At 39.7% G+C, this 21,804-nt stretch overlaps 1 protein-coding gene across 1 annotated transcript; it reads left to right on the forward strand.

The window, feature by feature from the left end:
- The first annotated feature begins 6,706 nt into the window (after nt 1-6,706).
- cavin2.S (caveolae associated protein 2 S homeolog) lies at nt 6,707-21,804 on the forward strand. The gene is given in 2 exon segments (NM_001092721.1): nt 6,707-7,288; nt 18,538-21,804. Coding segments are annotated over 2 exon segments (1,221 nt in total). The 5' UTR covers nt 6,707-6,805; the 3' UTR covers nt 19,276-21,804.

The following is a 21,804-nucleotide window of genomic DNA, read 5'->3' on the forward strand; positions in this document are numbered from 1 at the left end:
TGCCATCAAAACATCACTGCCCTCACTGTGAAAAACCACCTATAATGCTTCAAATTAAAGTTCAGTTCAAGAAGTCTAACAGGGCGATTTTTTTCTGTATTATACTTCCCCTTTCGTATGTTATAGATTGACCACTTCTAAGCAGCCTTTCAATTATAGTTTTTTTTTTTTAATTCTTCTTTTTCTTCTGACTCTTTCAAGTTATTTTCTGCCTTCAGATCCACTATTGTGCTTTTAAAGGGCTGGTTCACCTTTACGTTAACTTTTAGTATGTTATAGAATGGCTAATTCTAAACAATTTTTTAATTGGTTGTCATTATTTATCTTTTATAGTTTTTGAATGATTTGCCTTCTTCTCCTTTCCAGCTTTCAAATGGGGGTAACTGACCCCATCTAAAAAAAAAAAAAATGCTCTGTAAAATGTATTGCTATCGCTACTTTTTATTATTCGTCTTTCTATTCAAGTCTTTCCTATTCATATTTCAGTCTCTTATTCAAATCAGTGCATGGTTGCTAGGGAAATTTGGACCCTAGCAATCAGATTGCAGAAAGTGCAAACTGGAGAGCTGCTGAATAAACGGTAAGTAACTCAAAAACCAAAAATAATAAAAAATGAAAACCAATTGCAAATTGTCTCCGAATATCACTCATACATCATACTAAAAGTTAACGCAAAGGTGAACAACCCCTTTAAGTGGCAAGTAAAACCTCTTGGCACTTAAAGGGGTGGCTCACTTTTAGTTAACTTGTAGTATGTTATAGAGTGGCCAGTTTTAAGCATATTTTAAATTGGTCTTCATTATTTTTTTTTTTTTATATATATAGTTTTTCATTTTATATTGTTTTTTTTTTTTACTTTTTGCCTTCTTATTCTGATTCTTTCCAGCATGGGGGGTCACTGGCTCCATCTAAACACACATGTTCTGTAAAGCTACTTGTTTATTATTGTTGCTAATTTTTATTATTCATCTTTCTATCCAGGCCTCTACTATTCATATTCCAGTCCCTTATTCAAATCAATGCATGGTTGCTAGGGTCATTTGGACCCTAAAAACCACAAATAATAAAAAATGAAAACCAATTGCATACTAAAGTTAACTCAAAGGTGAACAACCCCTTTCAACTCTCTGCCAGGGTCCCTGAAGAATCTGTGATTAGATTGCCACTCTTTCCCCTATACACTGTGTCTCAGCAAATTCATCAGTTCTTTTGGCTTCCATCACTATCTTTATGCTGGTGACACTCAAATATATCATCCTGTAGGTCACTGCAAAAAAATTATTATGAATTCCGGTACACAGGCTTTCTGTCTTTGAGTCATATTTCATTCTACACTCATCTTCATTCCTTACATCCAGTCCCAAAATATTGGCATCTACATCTTAAGAATATCATGGTTTAACCCATTTCACAGGGATCTACCAATATATAAGTCTACACAATCATCTCTTGTTTAGACTACTGCAAGTTCCCCTTTATGACTGCCACTCACTGTCTTATTTCCCTCTATCAATGCAAAATTCTGCTTCCATAACCTTACCCATAATCCCATTTGTTCTGCACATCTCTGTAAATACCAACACTGGTTATGTCAAAAGTCTCATTAAAATAGCCTAAGATTGTCAGATTTTATCATTTGGCAAAGTCACCAAACAAGCAGACCCACAGGCCTATGGGGATCCATCAGACAAGAACCATTTCAACACAGATAAATTACTTGCCCAATGGTACTTTGAAATCTGTCTAATTGCCAATAGATATATTTCTCAGGCAGCCCGTCAGATGGCCCCATACACAGGCAATAAGCTGTTGACATGGTCTGTTGGGGCAGAGTTGGCAGCTTTTATCAGCCATCTATGGCCAACTTTACATCACAAAGCTCCAGGTCACTACAAATCATTTACTTGTACGTTGTAATTTCCTTAGTATCTTCTGAACATACACATCTACAAAACGTAAGCAGAGCAGCCCCCACCTGTGGAATTTTTTTTTTGTAACTTGAAGTTTTTATTGGATAAAGTCAAATACACATCATTTGCATGTAAAAGTCAATAGTCATTGTGGGTACACACAGTGTCCCTGGTACAATTCTTAATAATGACATGTATAAAAAGATCACATTGTATTATCCATTTTCAAATATATGTAGCTTGTGTTCAATAAACATGAATATAACATAAAAAACAACTGGTCTGCCTGCTGCTGTTATCTTTTCTTTAAACGAATTACCCTCGCCTGATCAGGAAATCCTAACAGGTAATGGTTCCCTTCCCTCTTGAAACTCCAGGATGGATCTAAGGTTTTCTACTTAGAGCCCAGACCCTATGTGGGACATATCAAAAGTATATATCCAGTTCACGTAACCCTTCTCACATATCTACAGGCTTCCCTAAAAGCTCATATGGGGCCCAGATGGCCAAAAATTTGGGCGTTTTATTTTGAATGTGTGCTATAGTACTCTCAAAGTTCATGTTCACCATAAGTTTTCTATGTAGTTCTAACATAGTGGGGATTGTCGCTGATTTCCATTTTGCTGCTATCATGATACGTGCCACTGTCAATATATGGTTTACCAGCTTTTGTGAGGTATGTGATATCCCTCGCATGGGTCTTCCCAACAGGTGGGTTACCGGGTCTTTCCCAAGTTCAGTACATGTGACTTTAGTTATTAGTTCGTGTACCTCATCCCAATATCTATCTACCACCTGTGGAATTTATTACACATTCATCATCAAATATTCCCCTACCCTGCATACTTTCAAATGTTCCCTTACAACTCACTTTTTCCACTTTTCAACCTTTTTCCAACCTCTGCCAGCTCACTTTTCCCGATAGAATATTAGCTTTCTGACATGGCTACTAAAAAAAACAATACAAAACGATACACAACACTAACAGAGACTAGATGTAGCCATAAAAAGGCGTGTACTTAGCTTGTTTAGGAGGCAGCATTTATAAAAATTTGTTATTACTGGCACACCCAATACCCAAGGTGAGTTTCTCTATAAAAATGCTATCCATTCTTTCAGGGCCGCCACTAGAATAGAATAGAAAAATTTTAAAATAATACATTGGTGGCCAGGGGATTAAAAAAAAAACACAAATGGGTGTTCAGAGGAATTGAACTCGTGGCTTCAGGACTTCAACTTCGCCTCCTTTCGTGACTTCGGGTCTTTTTGCGGCTTCAGGTCTTAAATTTCGGCTGTTTTCGTGACTTCGGGTCTTTTCGCCGCTTCGGGACTTTCGGCTTTGGCTGTTTTCGTGATTTTGGGTCTTTTCGCTGCTTTGGGACTTCAGCTATTTCCGTGGCTTTGGGTCTTTTCACCGCTTCGGGACTCCGGCTTTTCGGCACTTCTGCTTTCGAGACTTTGGCTTTTCAGCACTACCTCATTCAGGACTTCGGAGGAGGCGTCACAGCTTCAGGCTTCTGTGCTGTCAAGGTTGGTATGGCTCTTTCGAAAGTTCAGCACTGCCAGGCCCCCCTTCAGGCCCGGGCCCGGTACACTCATACCCCCTGTGCCCCCTGATGGCGGCCCTGCATTCTTTATCCATGCTTACTCCAATATAAAGTCTGCAAAATAACCCATCAACTTCACCAGAATGTGGACACCTATCAGAAAACTCTCTGCACTTTCCTTCCATTTCCTACACTACTGGGGTTTTTCTTGGTAATTACTGGAGAACATGTCTTGCTAATAGTGGGAGTGAATTCCTTAAACTAAATAACTAAATATCAGCAAAACCACATATGAATAAATAAAGAAATACATGAGCTCTTACCAGTATAACTAAATAGCCCAGTAAATATAACAATAATCATGTCATTACAAAGCTCCAACTTCTGCAAAGCTGTACAATAAATGGGTGTATATGAGTAACATACAAATTTACATACAAAGCAACCAATGTATAAGAGGTGAAGATGAATGGTCCTGCCTATAAGAACTTCCAATCTAAAAAATGTATAATATGTCTCCAGCATAACAGTGAACAATAATGAAACAAAATATTGTTCACCTTTTTGTTCAATAAGGCCCAGGTGCTCAAGTCTTAGACCCCACACATTTCTGCATAAAATGGACTCAGATGATAAGCACACAAGATATATCACAGTACCATGACAGGAGGGCTCATTTATTATGTGCAAGGCAGAGAGAAGAGCAAAACATGCAAAAGAATAAAAAAAGGAATCCTCCTTTTTTTCTACTCTGCCATTTATAAGGGTTGCAGATCTCCACATGTCAGAACAGCACAAAGAATATTCATATAAGTATTCACTTCTTTGATTAACAGAATCGAAAACCATCCATAAGAACCTCATGCTCTGTAGCAATCTCAGTGCAACTTGGATCACTCATTATTTCATTACAATCCCTTAGGATACAATGCTCCCTAATGAACCATGACTCCTTTACTATATAGAAGAGTAGCTAAATGAATTGCAAATGAATATGGCTTTTATTAGACACTAATACTAATGTTTCCCAGTCTGACCCTGTATAATTATTTTACTAAACAAGTGATTTATAATAAATTACTTCTTTCCTAGGAATTGGAAGTCAACAAAGCCACCAATTATATTTGAGATTGTAAGAAAGTTTAAGAAATCTGAGCTATGAAAATAGTTTATGGGATGATTATCATACTCTATGGGATCAGTAGACTAACACTAGATACGTTTCTTAGCAGTAGGTAGAAAGTAAGTACAAAAGGTAAAACCTTAGAAGTAACATTAGCAGAGACCTTGTGAAGATACTAAATAATAAGCATGATGTACTCTGTATTCCTATCATAAATAGTTATGATTGCACAATGAGTACAATATGTGTAATGTCAATAATGTCAGAAAAATTACTTTTTTCATGTACAATAAGTGCTGAATTTCTGTCTTGTTTCTTCCCACCCCCTCTTTTTCTTTTCTGTGTTTCCAGTTTTATAATTAAATAATTAAAAGAAACTAAATAAAGAATTTTAAAACAAAAATCTTTTTAGGATGGGATGTTATGGCCCTGGGGAAATACATGTTGTAACAAGATTCCCAAAGAATTACGCATAAAAAAAGTTTCCCTCATTTACTATCAATGACATTGAAAGAGGAAATTGAGTGCTGATTTGTCGTATTATTCCTTAAGATTAATAAACTATAATAGAATACACCCTTGTGGATACTATGGAGCTTAGTTCAGTTTTTTTCTTCCAGTTACCATCAGGTATGGTAACTTTTGACTGGAAGAAAACTGATGTAATTCCAGTATTTAAAAGGGATTATGATCTCAGCCTGGAAATTATAGGCATGTAAAGTGATGCCATCAGTGATGGGCAAGTTACATTGTATTTGAAAGTCTGTGCCCCACTAGGTACCAGGGGCAGCAAAAATGCTGCTTCTGGTACTTTAAGAATGAATTTCCGGGGGAGGGGGGCAGCAGCAACTGCTGCTGCCTCAGGCGGCGGAGGGGCCAGGATCACCCCTGCACTCAATAGTAAAAGCCAAGTCCCACTGAGACTGATTCAGTTACATTAAGTAGGAGAAATAACAGCCTGCCAGAAAGTAGTTCCATCCTAAAGGGCAGGCACAAGTCACATGACTGGGGGCAGTTGGGAAACTGACAATATGTCTAGCCCCATGTCAGATTTAAAAACTGAATATAAAAAAAATGTCTTTGCTCTTTTGAGAATTGGATTTCAGTGCAGGCTGGAGCAGCACTATTAACTGGTGCGCTTTTCCCATGACAGTATCCCTTTAAGAATTCTATTGCTTCATTATACATTTTACAAAGGGACTAAGTTTTACCTGCAACTTACTCGCAGCTTTCAAAGTAAAACTCCCAAACTTGGTTGCCTTTTTATTAGCCACCAGTTCCTGCAGAACTGTGGCAACAGAAGCAGAGGCCAGCTTTAGGGTAAGGGCACACTGGGCGTTTTGGGGAGATTTGGTCGCCTGGCGACTAATCGCCTTGTCTTTGAGGTGACCAATCTCCCCAAACGCCTTCCCTCACTCTGCGCCGGCTAAAATGAAAAAATGTTGGCGCTAATCACACGCAGTGATTCTTTTTCCGAAGTTTCCTCGTGAGGCAACTTCGGAAAACGAACTGCCGCTTGTGATTAGCGCCGGCGTTTTTTTTTTCATTTTAGCCAGCGCAGAGTGAGGGAAGGCATTTGGGGAGATTGGTCACCTCAAAGACGAGGTGATTAATCGCCAGGCGACCAAATCTCCCCAAAACGCCCAGTGTGCCCTTACCCTTAGAACACAAAAAAAACATTATATTTGAATGCGAAAAGAAGTGTCTAATTCACATCTACAGCTTCAGAAACTAGAATGATATATTCCTCCTGGCTCTGCAAACAATACTTTCCTCTGAAAAAAAGTTTTAATACAGGAAAAAAGAAACAGTAAATGTTTCCACTGCATTCTAATTGCCAGCTCAAACTTTCCCCTGCAGAGAAGAATATGGATTTTGGCCAATGGGTGTTGTTCCTCCAAGCTTGGATAAAACCATTTTGGAGCAAAGGAATGTAGCAGCAATAACATTACACAGAGTGCACGTAGGAGTGGCAAGGCAGGGCAAAAATTTGGAAGCCACACGAATAATCGAGGTCAGAAGCAAACATTAACTCTTGCATTTGGGATATTTCAGCTCCCACCTCCCGCTGGGTGGAGCAGGGCTTTAAAAGAAACCAAGGAATTCCAGCGCTGGCAGAATTGTGGCTGATGTATGTGAAGAATAAACTGAAACAGAACTGACTGCACATACAGACAAAGTAGCGGTTTAGAATCGCATTAGAGAAGCAGAAAGGGATATTTAACATGGAGGAGGACGGTACTATAGAAGTTATGAAAAATAACGACGAATTTCAGAAGAGGAGCCAGGAACTGGTTGTACCCAGCCACAGCCCTGCAGGGTCGCCATGCTCAAGCCCGACCCCCCATCCGCCCGTGGAAGACAAAGATCGCAGCGGCCAGGTCAACGCGATCACAGTCCTCACTCTGCTCGATAAACTGGTTCACATGTTGGATTGTGTGAAGGAGAACCAGCACAAGATGGAGAAGAAACAGATCCACATGGAGAACTCCGTGAAAGGCATCCAAAACGACATCACGAAACTGTCCAAAGGTCACACCAACACCAGCAACACGGTCAGCAAACTGCTGGAAAAGTCGCGCACAGTCAGCGCCAACGTGAGGCATGTGAAGGATCGCGTGGACAAGCAGACCGGTCAAGTGAAGAGGATAGAGGACAACCACACCCAGCTCCTGAGGAGAAACAACTTCAGAGTGCTCTTGTTTCAGGTCAGTTCTGCCTCATTGGTACACATCATGCCTCATTCAGCCGCTGTTATAGGGGTTAAAGGGGGCCTTTAGCCAAAAAAACCTGTTTGTTTGCATAATGAAAGTTTCCAGCCTGAAGGGGGAATTGCCACGACTGCGACTTGTCCTGCTGAGTGACGTATCGCTCGAACACACGCATTGCCTGGCGCTAAGCGGCTCAAGAATCGCGCAACATTGTAGCGTTCTGCCCTTACCTCAAGGCTAGAAATTACTGATTCTATTTCTTTGTGTTCTATTCCATTTAAGGCAATGACACATGGGGAATTGCGTCTCCTACATGAAATCGTGTCCTGGAAATACCTTTAGTAATTGTATTACTGCTCAAACACTTACTGCTGAGCGCTAACTATATTGTGTCATTTCCTTTACTCCTGTAGCCTCATCTGTCCTCCTCTACCCTATATTCCACTTAAATGCCTTTATTGTCTGTATATTCCCACTCTTCTTGTCTAACATTGATTTTCCCATTTACCTGAACATTCTTGGCACTTTCTCACACATGCTCTTTCAATTAAATATTATTTTCTTCATCTAAGCTTCCATTTCTTTGCCTATATTTATTTTTATCTGTACTAATCAAGGAAATATAACTAGGCAGTTTGTAGTTAACGCCACTGCTAGGGGTGCCACCTTTTCTGGAATAAAATACTAGCCTTCCTATAAATTTATCTTTTTCCCTATTAATAACATTGGGGTCAACCATCATTTTTACCTGCCAGGCCGGTAAAATACTGGCCAGGTGGCTACCCTACCCACTGCACCTGCCCAAAGCACCATATTTTCTGAATTTTAAGCCACCATTAAATTTGCCCCATGTGCGGATATTGCCCGCCTGCCCACTCAATGCCACACTACTGTGCTTTTGCTACTTTAGCATGCACAGTGTTACAGTATCAGTGTCGGACTGGCCCCCGCCGGGCCAGACCCCCTCTAATAGTATAAAAAGTTTCCTGCGATGCGCATCACATCAACGCTTGCGCATGCGCACCGAGAAGTGCGCTCGCGCGTGCGCATGGCGGCGTTCGAGCGGCGCAGTAGGGGGGCGGGGGGCCCTGGACCAGCAGTCCCGGTGGGCCCCGGTCCCCCCAGTCCGACCCTGTACAGTAGTACCATCAACAGTATTTCTGCTTTTCCTTTCAGCATACCACACCCCATTGTTATTTACTGCACCTCTTTCCCCTACTTTTTTCACCTCCGCAATTGTCTCTTCGTTGTTTTTTTCCTACCATACCACACCCATGTAGTATGCACTCTACACTCAGGCCTGGATTTGTGGAAAGGCCACCTAGGCCCGGGCCTAGGGCGGCAGGATTTTAGGGAGCAGCATGCTGCCCAACCACACCCACATTGGTTCAAAAACACTGGAATGCTCAGGAAATACAATAATTTTTAAATTTCCTGTGCGCCAATCCCCATTGCTCCTGTCCCGATGATGAAAACTGTCACGAATAAAGGGATGGGGACAGGGGCGATGAATTGCAGTGGGCCTAGGGGTGCCCGCTATGTAAATCCGGCCCTGACTACACTCCCTATTACTGACAATTAATTTGCGTGTCCATAATTCAAAGAGACACAAAAATGGAAAAAAGGAACTGCACAGTAATCTCCTGTATCTGTTATGCATACACACACATTATCATAGATATATGGGGTATGGGTGTATGAGTTTGTGGGTTGGGTCTCAAATAAGCAAAAAACTTTTTTTTACCTCCCCATGTTGTGATAATAGCTTTTAGTTTGCAGCAATTTCACTTCTGGTTTGGGGTTGGCCATTAGGTGAGACCAGTTGTGAATAAGGCAGATGTTAGAGGTTGGACCTGTGGTTCAGAAGTTGTCAGAACAACTGTTGCAGTTCCACTTAAACTCTAACCAACTGAACCAGCTCACTCCAGTTGTTGCACTACTTGTGCAACTAGCATTGTGTGCTGCTATTTCTTTCCAGTTTTGTACTTCTTCGTTTAGTTCAGCAGAAATGCAGAAGGCGGTACTGCAGTACACTGGCAGGTACTTCAAACTTTTTAGAGTGTGTGCAGCACTCAAAATTGTTGAACTTTTTTTAACAATTACGCCTCTAGTATATTTCCCCAACTATTTCCCTTTCTACTGCAGTTTTCTTTTGCTGCTACCTCTACAGCAATCTTTTATATGCCCAGTCTACTTTATTCTCTTCTGCTGCTCCACACCCCAATTGTGTGTTTCCCCTGCATCACCGCCCCTTCCACCTTATTTTCCTGTGCTGCAACTTGCCCTTGTACCACAATCTTTCCTGCTACACCCATTACAGTGTTTTTTCCCATGCCTGCCTCCTCCACTGTAATTTTGCTCACTGCAGACCTTAAGTCCAGTATAACTTCCCCTGTCACACCTGTCCTTTAAGCTTAATGGTTTCATTTACCTCAGTGCAGAGACAATTCATGGTAGGACGACTGCATATATTATAAACCCTTAAATAGGGTTTCTACAGGGAGGAATTGAACACAGAAATATTTGTTTAGTACTAAGCAAAGGCTACGCATGGATTCCATGCACATGTTCCATGCACTATGTCTGCACTCAGGTGCCATAAGTTAAGCCCTCATATCACCCAGAGAAAGTATAACAATCCAAGATAAAGTATAAAAAGTGTCAGTGATATTGATTATTGATAGTACAAAATTAGTATTTCAGCAGAGCAGAAGGGGTACCTTGGCTGGATCACCCCATAGTTATTCTCGACAATGAGTTCATATTTTAGGGGTCTCTCAGTACTATTATAAGTCCTCAGCAACCTCTATTCTGCTAGTCTCTTTTTTTTACATACTATAATCTATTATTCAATCTATTTAGTCTCTTTGTTCTCATAGAAATAGGTAATGGCCATGAAATATGCCAAATATTTTGAAGCAGCAGGGCCCACTGACACCTGGGCCCACCGAGAGTTTTCCAGGTATCCCTGTGGGCCAGTCCAACACTGGTTCTCACATAGGTCTCCCTCCAGCTGTGCACGTCTTCTGACTCCAAATATAGAAATAAAAACCAAAATAGTATAATACTATTTTATTAAAATATATTTCTTTAAACAATTGCACTCACATTTTCATTTTTTTTTAAAACAATCGCATATAGTCCAGATTTGGCGCTGCATTATTCCAAGAGGTGACCCTGCCGGCTCATTCACAGCCCCCCTCATGGTGTTGTTCCTTGCAGCTCAATGCGGTATCTCCTTTGCCTAATGCGTTTCGCCGATATCATCAGCTTCCTCAAAGGCATGGAGTCAGGGGCGCGCTCCGTGTTAGTGTTCCTGCCTCCCGACAAGTAAGTCGGCGAGGGGGGGCGGCATTGCAGGAGCCGCCTCAGGCAGCAATTTAAATAGAATCGACGCTGCATGGAGTCTAATTATGCCTATTTTCCTTTTAAGATCTGTTCGCCAGTAATGATGTTGTAGCTCGGTGACTTTAGCATCATTATGTAGATAAGACACCCATTAGCCACTAGGACTTTGAAAGGATGTGGTGATATTTGTGTTAGTGGCCACCATATAAGTATTACTATAGAAAATCTCAAATGTGCTCTTTCACATACAGGTGCTGATATGTCAGGATCAAGTCAGAATCTATTAAAATAAATGAATATGCCTGGATTGGCATGTGGCATATAAGTGTTTCATATCTCCCAATTTAAAACATTTTTGACCACGCCCATCTTATGGTCACACCCCCTAATAACCATGTCCATTTTACAACATTTGACTGGTTATGAAAGTTTGAACACATTTCTGGTAGTTTTAGGGCAATGTTTTATATAATGAAGGCAAAATTGCCCTTTATGCTGTGAATTTAGGTTTCCCCAAGAGACCTGCTTATCTTAAAGGGGTTGTTCATCTTTAAAAACTTTTTTCAGTTCAGTTGGTTTCAGACAGATCACCAGAAATAGAGACTTTTCCAATTTCTTTCTATTTTTTTTATTTGTGACTTTTTTCTAATATTGAAGTGTAAAATTTAATTTTTTACCTTCAAAACCAGCTCTGGGAAGGTGGGTCGCCGACTATGTAACTGTTTTATATTGATACATTTCGATAATCGAAGTACTGTCTCTTTAAAAAAAACTTCGATCCCCCTAGTTCGGCAGCTAAAAGCTACCGAAGTCAATGTTAGCCTATGGGGAAGGTCCCCATAGGCTTGCCTAAGTTTTTTTGATCGAAGGATATTCCTTCGATCGTTGGATTAAAATCCTTCGAATCGTTCGATTAGAAGGATTTAATCGTTCGATCAAAGGAATAATCCTTTGATCGTTCGATCGTAGGATTTGCGCTAAATCCTTCGACTTCGATATTTGAAGTCGAAGGATTTTAGTTCCTAGTCGAATATCGAGGGTTAATTAACCCTCGATATTCGACCCTTCATACATCTGCCCCCTAGTTGATACATTTCTTATGTTTGTCCCTGCTGAGCAGAATCCTTGAGTTCCATTAAAGCCAGACGTTAGAATTGACACAATAATTGCTAATATTCTACAGATACTGCTGAGAAATGTAACAACTAATTGTATCAACTAAATGTAGAAATTTGTAACAGTTCAGAACTCCTGGATCACTGAGCTGCCAGACCGAAACACTAGAGACTGAAACATTCAACTTTAAATTTCAATTTTGGGAAAAAAAATATGATGCAAAGCGATTAAAAAAAGTCTTTGTTTATGGGGCACAATCTGAAAACAACTGAACTGAAAAAAAAAGTGTTTGAAAGGTTAACAACCCTTGTAGGGTAGGGGCAGACAGCCAGATTCAGGGAGATTTAGTCGCCTGGCGACTAATCGCCTTTTCTGCTGGGCGACAATCTCTCCGAACTGCCTTCTTCCTGCCCTCCACCTGCTTGAATGAGAAAACGCCAGCGCAATGCACTCGCGGCGCTACAATTTCCGAAATCGCCCAAAGATTCCTCGTGAGTCACCAGGCAACTAAATCTCCCCAAATCTGACCATCTGCCCTTAGCCTTTAATGGTTACAATTGTATCTTTGCTTATCTTTAAGGGGCCCATTCATTAAGTTCGAGTGAAGGAATAGAAGAAAAAATACTTTGAATTCCAAAGTGTTTTTCTGGCTACTTCGACCATCGAATGGGCTACTTCGACCTTCGACTATGACTTGGACTTTGAATCGAATGATTCAAACTAAAAATCGTTCGACTATTTGACCATTGGATATTCGAAGTACTGTCTCTTTAAGAAAAAACTTCGACCCCCTAGTTCGCCACCTAAAAGCTACCAAACTCAATGTTAGCCTATGGGGAAGGTCCCCATAGGTTTGGCTATCTTTTTTTGGTCGAAGGATAATCCTTCGATCGATGGATTAAAATCCTTTGAATCGTTCGATCGAACGATTATTCCTTCGATCGTTCAAACGAACTATTTGCGCAAAATCCTTCGACTTCGATATTCGAAGTCGAAGGATTTTAATTCCCCAGTCGAATATCGAGGGTTAATTAACCTTCGATATTCAACCCTTAATACATCTGCCCCTAATTGTTACAAATGTATTTAAGTACAGCTGATAAGTGTTCTAGGCTCTTTGCTAAAAAGTCTATTTTAATTATTCAGAAACTCTGTATCTTTTTCCGAAGTCAGTGCAGGAGATCAAAGAGAAAAGCAGGACTGTCCCTCAGAAAATGGGTCATTTGGGAGATATGGTTGAAGAAAGTTGCTGAAATCACATGAGAAATGAGTACACCATCAATCTGTAACATTATTACAGCAATACCTTTGTTCCTGTTTTCATTGTTGGCCTTTTGGTGTGAGTCATTACAAATACACACAGTGCTTAATTACACATTGTTACAAATGGTTGCAGATATTGCACATTGTGTTAATAACTGTGCCAAAGTGCATGATGAAGATTAACTTAATGAGGCAATGGTTTGTAGAATGAATTATAGATATTCTAGAAATACGTCTGGCTGTAATAATGCATTTTCCCCAAACCTTTTACCACTACATTACAATGTTTTAAATACCCTCATATAAAGTGCTCCAAAAGTAAAGTTTGGGATGCAGCAATCCCAGGATCTCCCCCAGTGTATATTTACTTGTTGTGCAAACATTAAGGGGCACATTTACCTAGGGTTGAACATCGTGGCTTAATTAACCCTCGATATTCGACCGTCGAAGTAAAATCCTTTGACTTTGAATATCGAAGTCGAAGGATTTACCGATATTCCTATGATCGAACGATTGTAGGAATAATCGTTCGGTCGAACGATTAAATCCTTCGAATCGAACGATTCGAAGGATTTTAATCCATCGATCGAAGGATATTCCTTCGATCAGAAAATTGTTAGGAAGCCTATGGGGACCTTCCCCATAGGCTAACATTGGCCTCGGTAGGTTTTAGGTGGCGAACTAGGGGGTTGAAGAATTTTTTAAAGAGACAGTACTTCGACTATCGAATGGTCAAATAGTCGAACGATTTTTAGTTCGAATCGTTCGATTCGAAGTTGAAGGTCGTAGTCAAAGGTCGAAGTAGCCCATTCGATGGTCGAAGTAGCCATATTCGACCATTCGAATATGGCTCCTCTATTCCTTCACTCGAACTAAGTAAATGGGCCCCTACATAAGATAACAGTATGATAGCTATTTTCCCAGGGGTTCTAGTATTTACACATTTGCTATAGGATCACTGGAAGTAATTAGATGCATTATAACATGATCCTGTTCTATCTTTTTTCCCCACTGCACAATACAATGGCACTGTGCATATTATTTGATTTAGTTTAACAATACTGTTGGAGCATGGTGATAAATGTTTGCATTCTTGCCCTTCAAGAAAAATAGAATCTAAAATAAGTGTTTAGAATATTCTTTTACAATGCCAAGTATTTGTTTAAGTGCCATATTTCTTTAAAGGGTGTAGAATTTCACTTCTAAATGCTTTGCATTCTTTCCTTAGCATACAGGTCAAGCCTAAGCACAAACTGAACCTTTCACTAAGCTGTGTATCACCTTTCATGGAAGTACAGTGTTTGGCTAAAAGCAAAATACTGTAACTGTATATCTTTTCTTAAATGTATTCAACCACTGTATTGGTTATGGCTATTATAACCCTCAAGGCAAAACAGACAAATTGTGTCAAAAACAAGGATTTATTCATCTTCCACCTTGCATTTTATTACCTAAATGCATTACAATAAATACATTACAATTTAAGCTTAAAGCTTATACAAAACATTTTCAATTATAGAAATGTTGCTTAAACTTAGCAATACAGGTATTGGACCAGTTATTGAGAAAGATTGGGACCGGATAACGGATCTTTCTGTAATTTGGATCTTTATACATAAGTCTACTAGAAAATCTTATAAACATTAAATAAACAGATTTTGCTTCTAATAAGGAATAATTATCTTAGTTTGGATCAAGTACAAACTACTGTTTTATTATTACAGAGAAAAAGGAAATCCATTTTAAAAATCTGGATAATGGGAGACAGCTTTTCCTTAATTTGGAGCTTTCTGGATAACAGGTTTCCAGATAATGGATCCCATACCGGTACTATCTATCTATGTAGACAAATATCTGAGTACCATCCACCCCTAAGACTTCAAGCATAATTGTCTATTATAATTAACCCTTAGCCTACTAGGTACCGTCACAATAATGCTCATATTAACAAAGTGTTACTTGTCTCCAAAGTAGACGGTAACTAAAATTAAAACATAAATATTTCCCATAATGCACCTGACATTTTGACTGGTAATTTTGGTTTTGTCAAAGGCAGATATGCCTTGATTTACCACTATTGTTTATAAGGAATCATTAAACATGGATGGTTGTTGAAACAAGTAAGAGACTAATATAAGTTCATATAATTGTTAATTATGTTATTCGCCTGAAAAGTAACAATAAACTGTACACAAGACAAATTTTGAGGAAATATACAATTTAAAATTTACAAGCAAATTGCATTTAATCTGCTAGCTCATAGGTAATGTTCAATCATTGTGTGGAAGCCTGGTGTTATGCAGTTGCCTTTTTCTCTGAGGGGATTCCTCTAGTTTTTAGCATTCAACTGTAGGTTTGCCCCTTCCTTAGCAGCTTAAAGGAGAAGGAAACTCCCAGGGCGCTAAACCCCTCCCCCCCTCCCCTGTGCTGCCCCCCCTCCCTCCTCCCCCTGGCCTACCTGTCCCCCTGGGCAAATGCCCCTAACTTTTTACTCACCCCTCTGCGCAGGTCCTGTCCACGGAGTTCGCAGTCGCCATCTTCTCCCACGCGCGTCTTCTTCCTGCTCTGACCGGCGTCTTCTGGCGCATGCGCAGTAGGAACAGGTACCGGTACGGCTCTACTGCGCATGCGCCGAATGTCACGAAGTTTTCCGATTTCACTTCGTGACATTTGGCGCATGCGCAGTAGAGCCGTACAGGTACCTGTTCCTACTGCGCATGCGCCAGAAGACGCCGGTCAGAGCAGGAAGAAGACGCGCGTGGGAGAAGATGGCGACTGCGAACTCCGTGGACAGGACCTGCGCAGAGGGGTGAGTAAAAAGTTAGGGGCATTTGCCCAGGGGGACAGGTAGGCCAGGGGGAGGAGGGAGGGGGGGCAGCACAGGGGAGGGGGGGAGGGGTTTAGCGCCCTGGGGGTTTCCTTCTCCTTTAATATGAAGCTCTAGTAGAACATGGGGTTTGTTCACCTTTTAATATGAATTTAGTATGATGCAGAGGGTGATATTCTGCAACTGGTCTTTATTTTTTATTTGTGATTTTTGAATTACTTTTGTTCAGCAGCAGTTTAAGTTTTGAGTTTCAGCAGTGATATGGTTTCTAGGGTCCAAATTACCCTAGCAATCAGGCAGTGTTTTAAAAAATGAAATAGGAGATGGCCTAGATAGAATGATATATAATAAAAAATAACATAACTATAACATTTTAGTCTCATAGAGCAATCATTGATGGGCTGCTAGGGTTAGTTACCCCAGTTTGAAAGCAGGAAAGACCCGAAAGAAGAAAGCAAATAATTCAGAAACTATAAACAATCTAAAATTAATAGCAATGAGATATTTGCTAATAACTGGTCATTCTATAACATTCTAAAAGTTTTGTCTAAGATGATTTTTGCTTTCTGGATACTTAGCAGAATATGTACACTATCACGGCTCTGTCCGGTTCCTGAACCATTTATTGGTTAAAAAATCATTTTGATCCCCCTGCAGGATTTGAGACACAATTTCATATCCAGCATGAGCTTGTAGGACTCTCTGGGGCTCATTTATCAACACTGGGCAAATTTGCCCATGGGCAGTTACCTATAGCAACCAATCCGTGATTAGCACCTTAAAGCCAGCTGCAAGCTTTACAATGAATGCAGCAATCTGATTTGCTAAATTGCAAATTTGCCCAGTGTTGATAAATGACCCCCTCTGTCATTCTGGTTCTAATCTGGGTTGTTTGTCTCTCAATCAAGGGTTTCTCAATGTGATTGCAACTTGATTCCCATGAGGTAATCCTGATTAAAATTCTTGGTACAGAGTGTATGTTAATTCTGTACTGGTGTTTCCTTCTCAGACAGTGTCGGACTGGCCCACAGGGATACCAGGAAAAGTCCCGGTGGGCCCAGGTGTCGGTGGGCCCTCAAGCTGCTAGACATTTGGCCTATTTCATGGCCATTCCCTATTTCTATGAGAACAAAGTGGCTAAATAGATGGAATAATAGATTATAGTATGTAAAGAAAAGGAGAATAGATGAGTGAGGAAAGGAAGAATAATAGTACTAAGAGTGGGCCCCTGGTCTAAGATTAATTGGTGGGCCCCTAGTCAAAGGTTTTTGGGTGGGCCCCTGGTGTCCCAGTCCGACACATTCGCCATCTAAAACCTGCTGAGTTCATTTACAAGTCAATGGCAGAGATCCCTTGAACTATTTGAATATGTTAATTGCCTTCCTGACATTCAAGAGGGAAACCTTGATTCTAATTCAAATTTGATTAAAATTTTTGGGTTGAGACTATTCAATTGAATATTAGACGTTCAAATTTTTTTCTTACACAACCTCTCATTCAAGTTGTGAGTATGATATTCGAATTTATTAGAGTAAAAAAAATTCACATAAATTTGAAATTTGACCTTTGATAAATATGCCCATAAGTATCTACCTCACAAGGACCAAATATAAAGTAGATTCAGTTTCAGAATTTTTGTGATTAAATCAACAGGCAAAAAATATGTTAATCACAAGCCCTATTCAGTTAATTCATGTTGAACAAGGGGGCTGCCCCTAAAAGTGATACTGACACTAAAAAACAACTCTTCAAAATTAATCTACATTAAAAGTTACCTATAGGTCATGTTCAGGGATGTAACTACAGAGGAAGCAGACTGCGGTTGCTGGGGGGTCCAGGAGGTAGAGGGGCCCAATGAGGCCTTAATTCATATACAATTTCAATAAATATTGGTAAAACAGGTCTCCTCTAGACATTTTGGGGGCCTTAAAAATAATTTGCTGTGGGGCCCAGTAATACACTATTGGTCATGTTCATAATTTTTCACCGATAGTGATCTGTAGTCATGGGCAAATTTGTCCCGTTTTGCTTCCTTGCGATTTTCCAGAAACTGGTGAAAAATGTGCGAAACGCCCATTTTGACGGCAGCGACAATTAAAGTCAATGGGTGTCTGTTAACCATTGCCTGTGAAAATTTTTACGTTGCCGGTGAATTTTCGTGGCAAACTTGCGGATTTAATTGCCGACGGCGAAAAAGCGCAACTTCGCACCTGGCGAATAAATACACCCATCATTAGTGATCTGCTTTTGTAACTAATTTTTACTTGAAGTTCATAAACCTGACTGTTTTGCCAACCTGACTGTCCCTTCACATCCTGTCAGAGTTTCAAATGCTAACAGACTATTGCCGCACAAATATGGAAGCACCCTCATAGAGGGAACATGGGAGATCAGATAGGTAATGTAAATGCATCCGGAAGTACTTTTATGGAAACATTATACATAACATTCAAATACAATGTTATGATAGATGTACAAAAAGTTTTCATTTCTGGTGTCAGTATCTCTTTAAAAGTAACATGACTAAAACAGTTCACATATGCTTTTGGCTTTAAACAGATTTGTAGAAAGCTGCAGCAAAACACAAGCAAATGAGCAATAAGTATCACATGGTCCCATGATTGATAAAGATAATTAAAATAAAATGTGCTAGCTGTACTAATTATTTTACTCCTATGCTTATTTGTTTCAGGAAGATAATGAAATACCTGCAGATGTATTTATGAAGGAACCCAACCCTGTGCCTACCATAACAGATGGCCTAGAAGAGTCTGCTGACCCTAACAAGTCTCTGGAAGACAACATGCAAACAATTAACCTGTCCTCGGATGATGATTTTAATCTTGAAGATGCACATGACAGCACTGAAGAGAAATTGGAGCACACAAGAGCAGAAAAAATTAAAAGATCAAGCCTCAAAAAGGTTGACAGCCTAAAGAAAGCATTTTCCCGCCAAAACATTGAAAAAAAGATGAACAAAATCAGCACTAAAATTGTGTCACCAGAAAGGAGGGAAAAAATTAAGAAGTCCTTCACTCCACTGCAAAGCAAATCTTCGAAAAGCTCATCTCTTAAGGGTGTAGAGAAAACACAGGATGAAAACACTCATGAGGAAAATGATGGACAAACTGAAAAACAAGCCGTGGAAAATCTAAGTTTAGAGGTTAACGACGCAAATTTGCTTACTGAAGATGTACCTGAAACACTAGAAGAAACAAAAGCAGTGATTGATTTAACAGAAAGAGAGACCGGAACAGAAGCATCTGAGATAGCCCACAACATGAAGCCCTTGGTTATTGATGAGGATGAGGATGAAAAGGAGCAATTTGAAAATGAAAATCCGTTTAGTGCTGATTACAAACCAACGTCAGAGGAAAAATATGAGGAAAGAAATCGATCACCTGCTCTTGAAATAGACCAAAGTACATGAAAACCTTACTCTTGTGTCTAAAAAGAAAATGATGGAGCATAGTATTACTTTATCTGTTTGATTGTTAGTAATGACTACTACACGGGGGATGGGAGAAGTATTACTACATATAAGTATTATTTTTAAGAGCTGTCATTTTTAATAAATGATCACCTGTATTACTCACTTAAGAGGGATACTGTCACAGGGGAACATGCAAGACGATTCTCTTTTAAAACATAAAAAACTTGTAATCCATTTTTTTTTTACATTCCCAGGACCCATCAGCCTTGTAAAATGTGCTCTTAAAGTAGAAGGAAAGGCTATAATAACTAAGCTTTATCAGAAAGGTCTATATAAATACACTAGTAAACCCTCAAAGTAATGCTTTTCTGAGTCATCTGTCAAAAGAAACACATTTCTTTCCTTTTGTGTACACATGGGCTTTTGTATCAGACTTCCTGATTTCAGCATAAACCTCAAGGGCTAGGGCTTGAGCATGCTCAGTTTGCTCCTGTCTCCCTCCCTTTCCCCCTCCCTCCTCCCCTGCTTGCTAATAATCTGAGCCCAGAGCTATGAGTAAGCAGGGAGAGACTCAGGCAGGAAGAAATCTCACATCAAGCTAATATGGCAGCTGCTATCCTAAACAAACAGAGAGAGCTTCTAGAGCTGTTTATTCAGGTTTTGTAAAGCATTCGGCAGAATAAATATAGTGTTATAGCTTGCACTGTTGTGGCTAATCTATTGGCAATAAACTGTTTTGGTAGCTTTCCTTCTTCTTTAAAAGCTTCAGTCTCTGCTTACTGCTGAATGCAATTTGGATTGATATAAAACATGTTTCTCCCTTGAAGCTTTTAACATGCAAACAGAGACAAGTCAGCCTGTAAACAGAACATTGTGCAGGTAATTAGATAATAGCTCTCCCTGACCCTGACGCCTCTTTTGGAGGTTTGGAGCTCATTGCAGAGCTACTACCACTGCTCTGCTTCAAGCTCAAAGCACATGTAAATGGACAAATGTCCTGTATTTTAGCAAGTGAGGAAACAGCCAGGGCCGGATTTACATAGCAGGGGCCCCTAGGCCTATTGCTGTTTGTGGCCCCTAGGCCCACTACTGTTTGTGGCCCCTGTCCACTTCCCTTTATTCATGCAAATTTTCCTCATGGGACTGAAGCAATGGGGATTGGAGCAAAGGAAATTGTATAAATTATTGTATCACCAGCACATCCCAGTGTTTTTGAAACAATGTGGGTGTGGTTGAGCAGCATTTCACTCCCTAAAATCCTGCCGCCCTAAGCCCGGGCCTTGGTGGCCTTTCCACACAAATCCGGGTCTGGAAAAAACTAAAACTGTCTTGACTGCTTCCTATTCATTTTAAGGGTAATGGCAGATGGGGTGCTCTGTTGCCCAAAGGTGATTGTGATCTCTGCGGGTGACAAAACTCAAGAAAATACTTTTGAATTCTGCCATGGGGAGCAATTAACGTATTTTTGGTTGCTGGAAAATAGTCCTGTCCTGGCAGAGGGCTTTTTTACCGCTCCATGTTGCTTATAATATAATATTATCAGGGGTGAAAATTAGGCATTTAAGCTGCCATTGTCTGCTGGCAGAGAATATCTCTGGTGTGCCACAGCCCTAATAGAAACTGCTTAACTCTGCTAGTAAAGGTGCTTATTAAAATTACAGTTCAAATTAACATCAACAGGAAGCAGCATGTGTGGCTTCAGGCATTTTACTGCTGTTGGAAAAATTACCCCAATAGTCATTAGCTTTTAACTCTCTGAATCCATTTCTGGTCATATTCTATCTATATCTATAAACACACTTGTAAGTGGCACAAAGACTTCAAGAACAATATAACAACATCTTATATAATATATATATTTACATTATACAGTAAAGGGCAACAGATCCCGATACCTCAAATACTCCATCTTACAGAGTAGTTTGCAGCACCTATAAGTCAATATTAGCTAAGAAGTTGTCTGCACTGCTAAAAATGCTACCTTGTACCACCTAGTGGTATGTGACAGTAGCACCCATAAGCAGAAATAGGTGGCAGTTGGGTGGCATAAGACCTGGAGATAAGAACTGAATAGCCAAGGCAAGCTCCAAGAAGGCTACCCACCCCATTATTAAAAGTAAAAAAAAATGTAGATTGTAGAATGAATACTTCACACAGTATTATACAGTAATATAGACGACACCATAAAAACAATGACAGTATCCCTTTTAAACTGAAAACTGTAGTTGCCTTATTTAGTTCTAACTTCTATATATTTGACTAACAATAAGTAACTTGTTTATACATTTAGACTTTTGTCAAGAAACTTAAGATGACTTTGCTAAACCAAGATTTATTATTACCTTTATTATAAAGAAAAAATCTTAACAGTTTCATTGCTACCACAATACTTTTATATTTATATAAATGCAAATATATATTCTACACTGTTAGCCAAAAAGTGATTGGGTAAAAAATATATGAAATAATATATATGATCTTGAAATTGGAAGCTTTCAGAAATAAAATTTTTATGCTACTATTAAA

This window comes from Xenopus laevis, chromosome 9_10S (assembly GCF_017654675.1).
Source record: "Xenopus laevis strain J_2021 chromosome 9_10S, Xenopus_laevis_v10.1, whole genome shotgun sequence".
In the NCBI taxonomy this organism is placed as follows: domain Eukaryota; kingdom Metazoa; phylum Chordata; class Amphibia; order Anura; family Pipidae; genus Xenopus; species Xenopus laevis.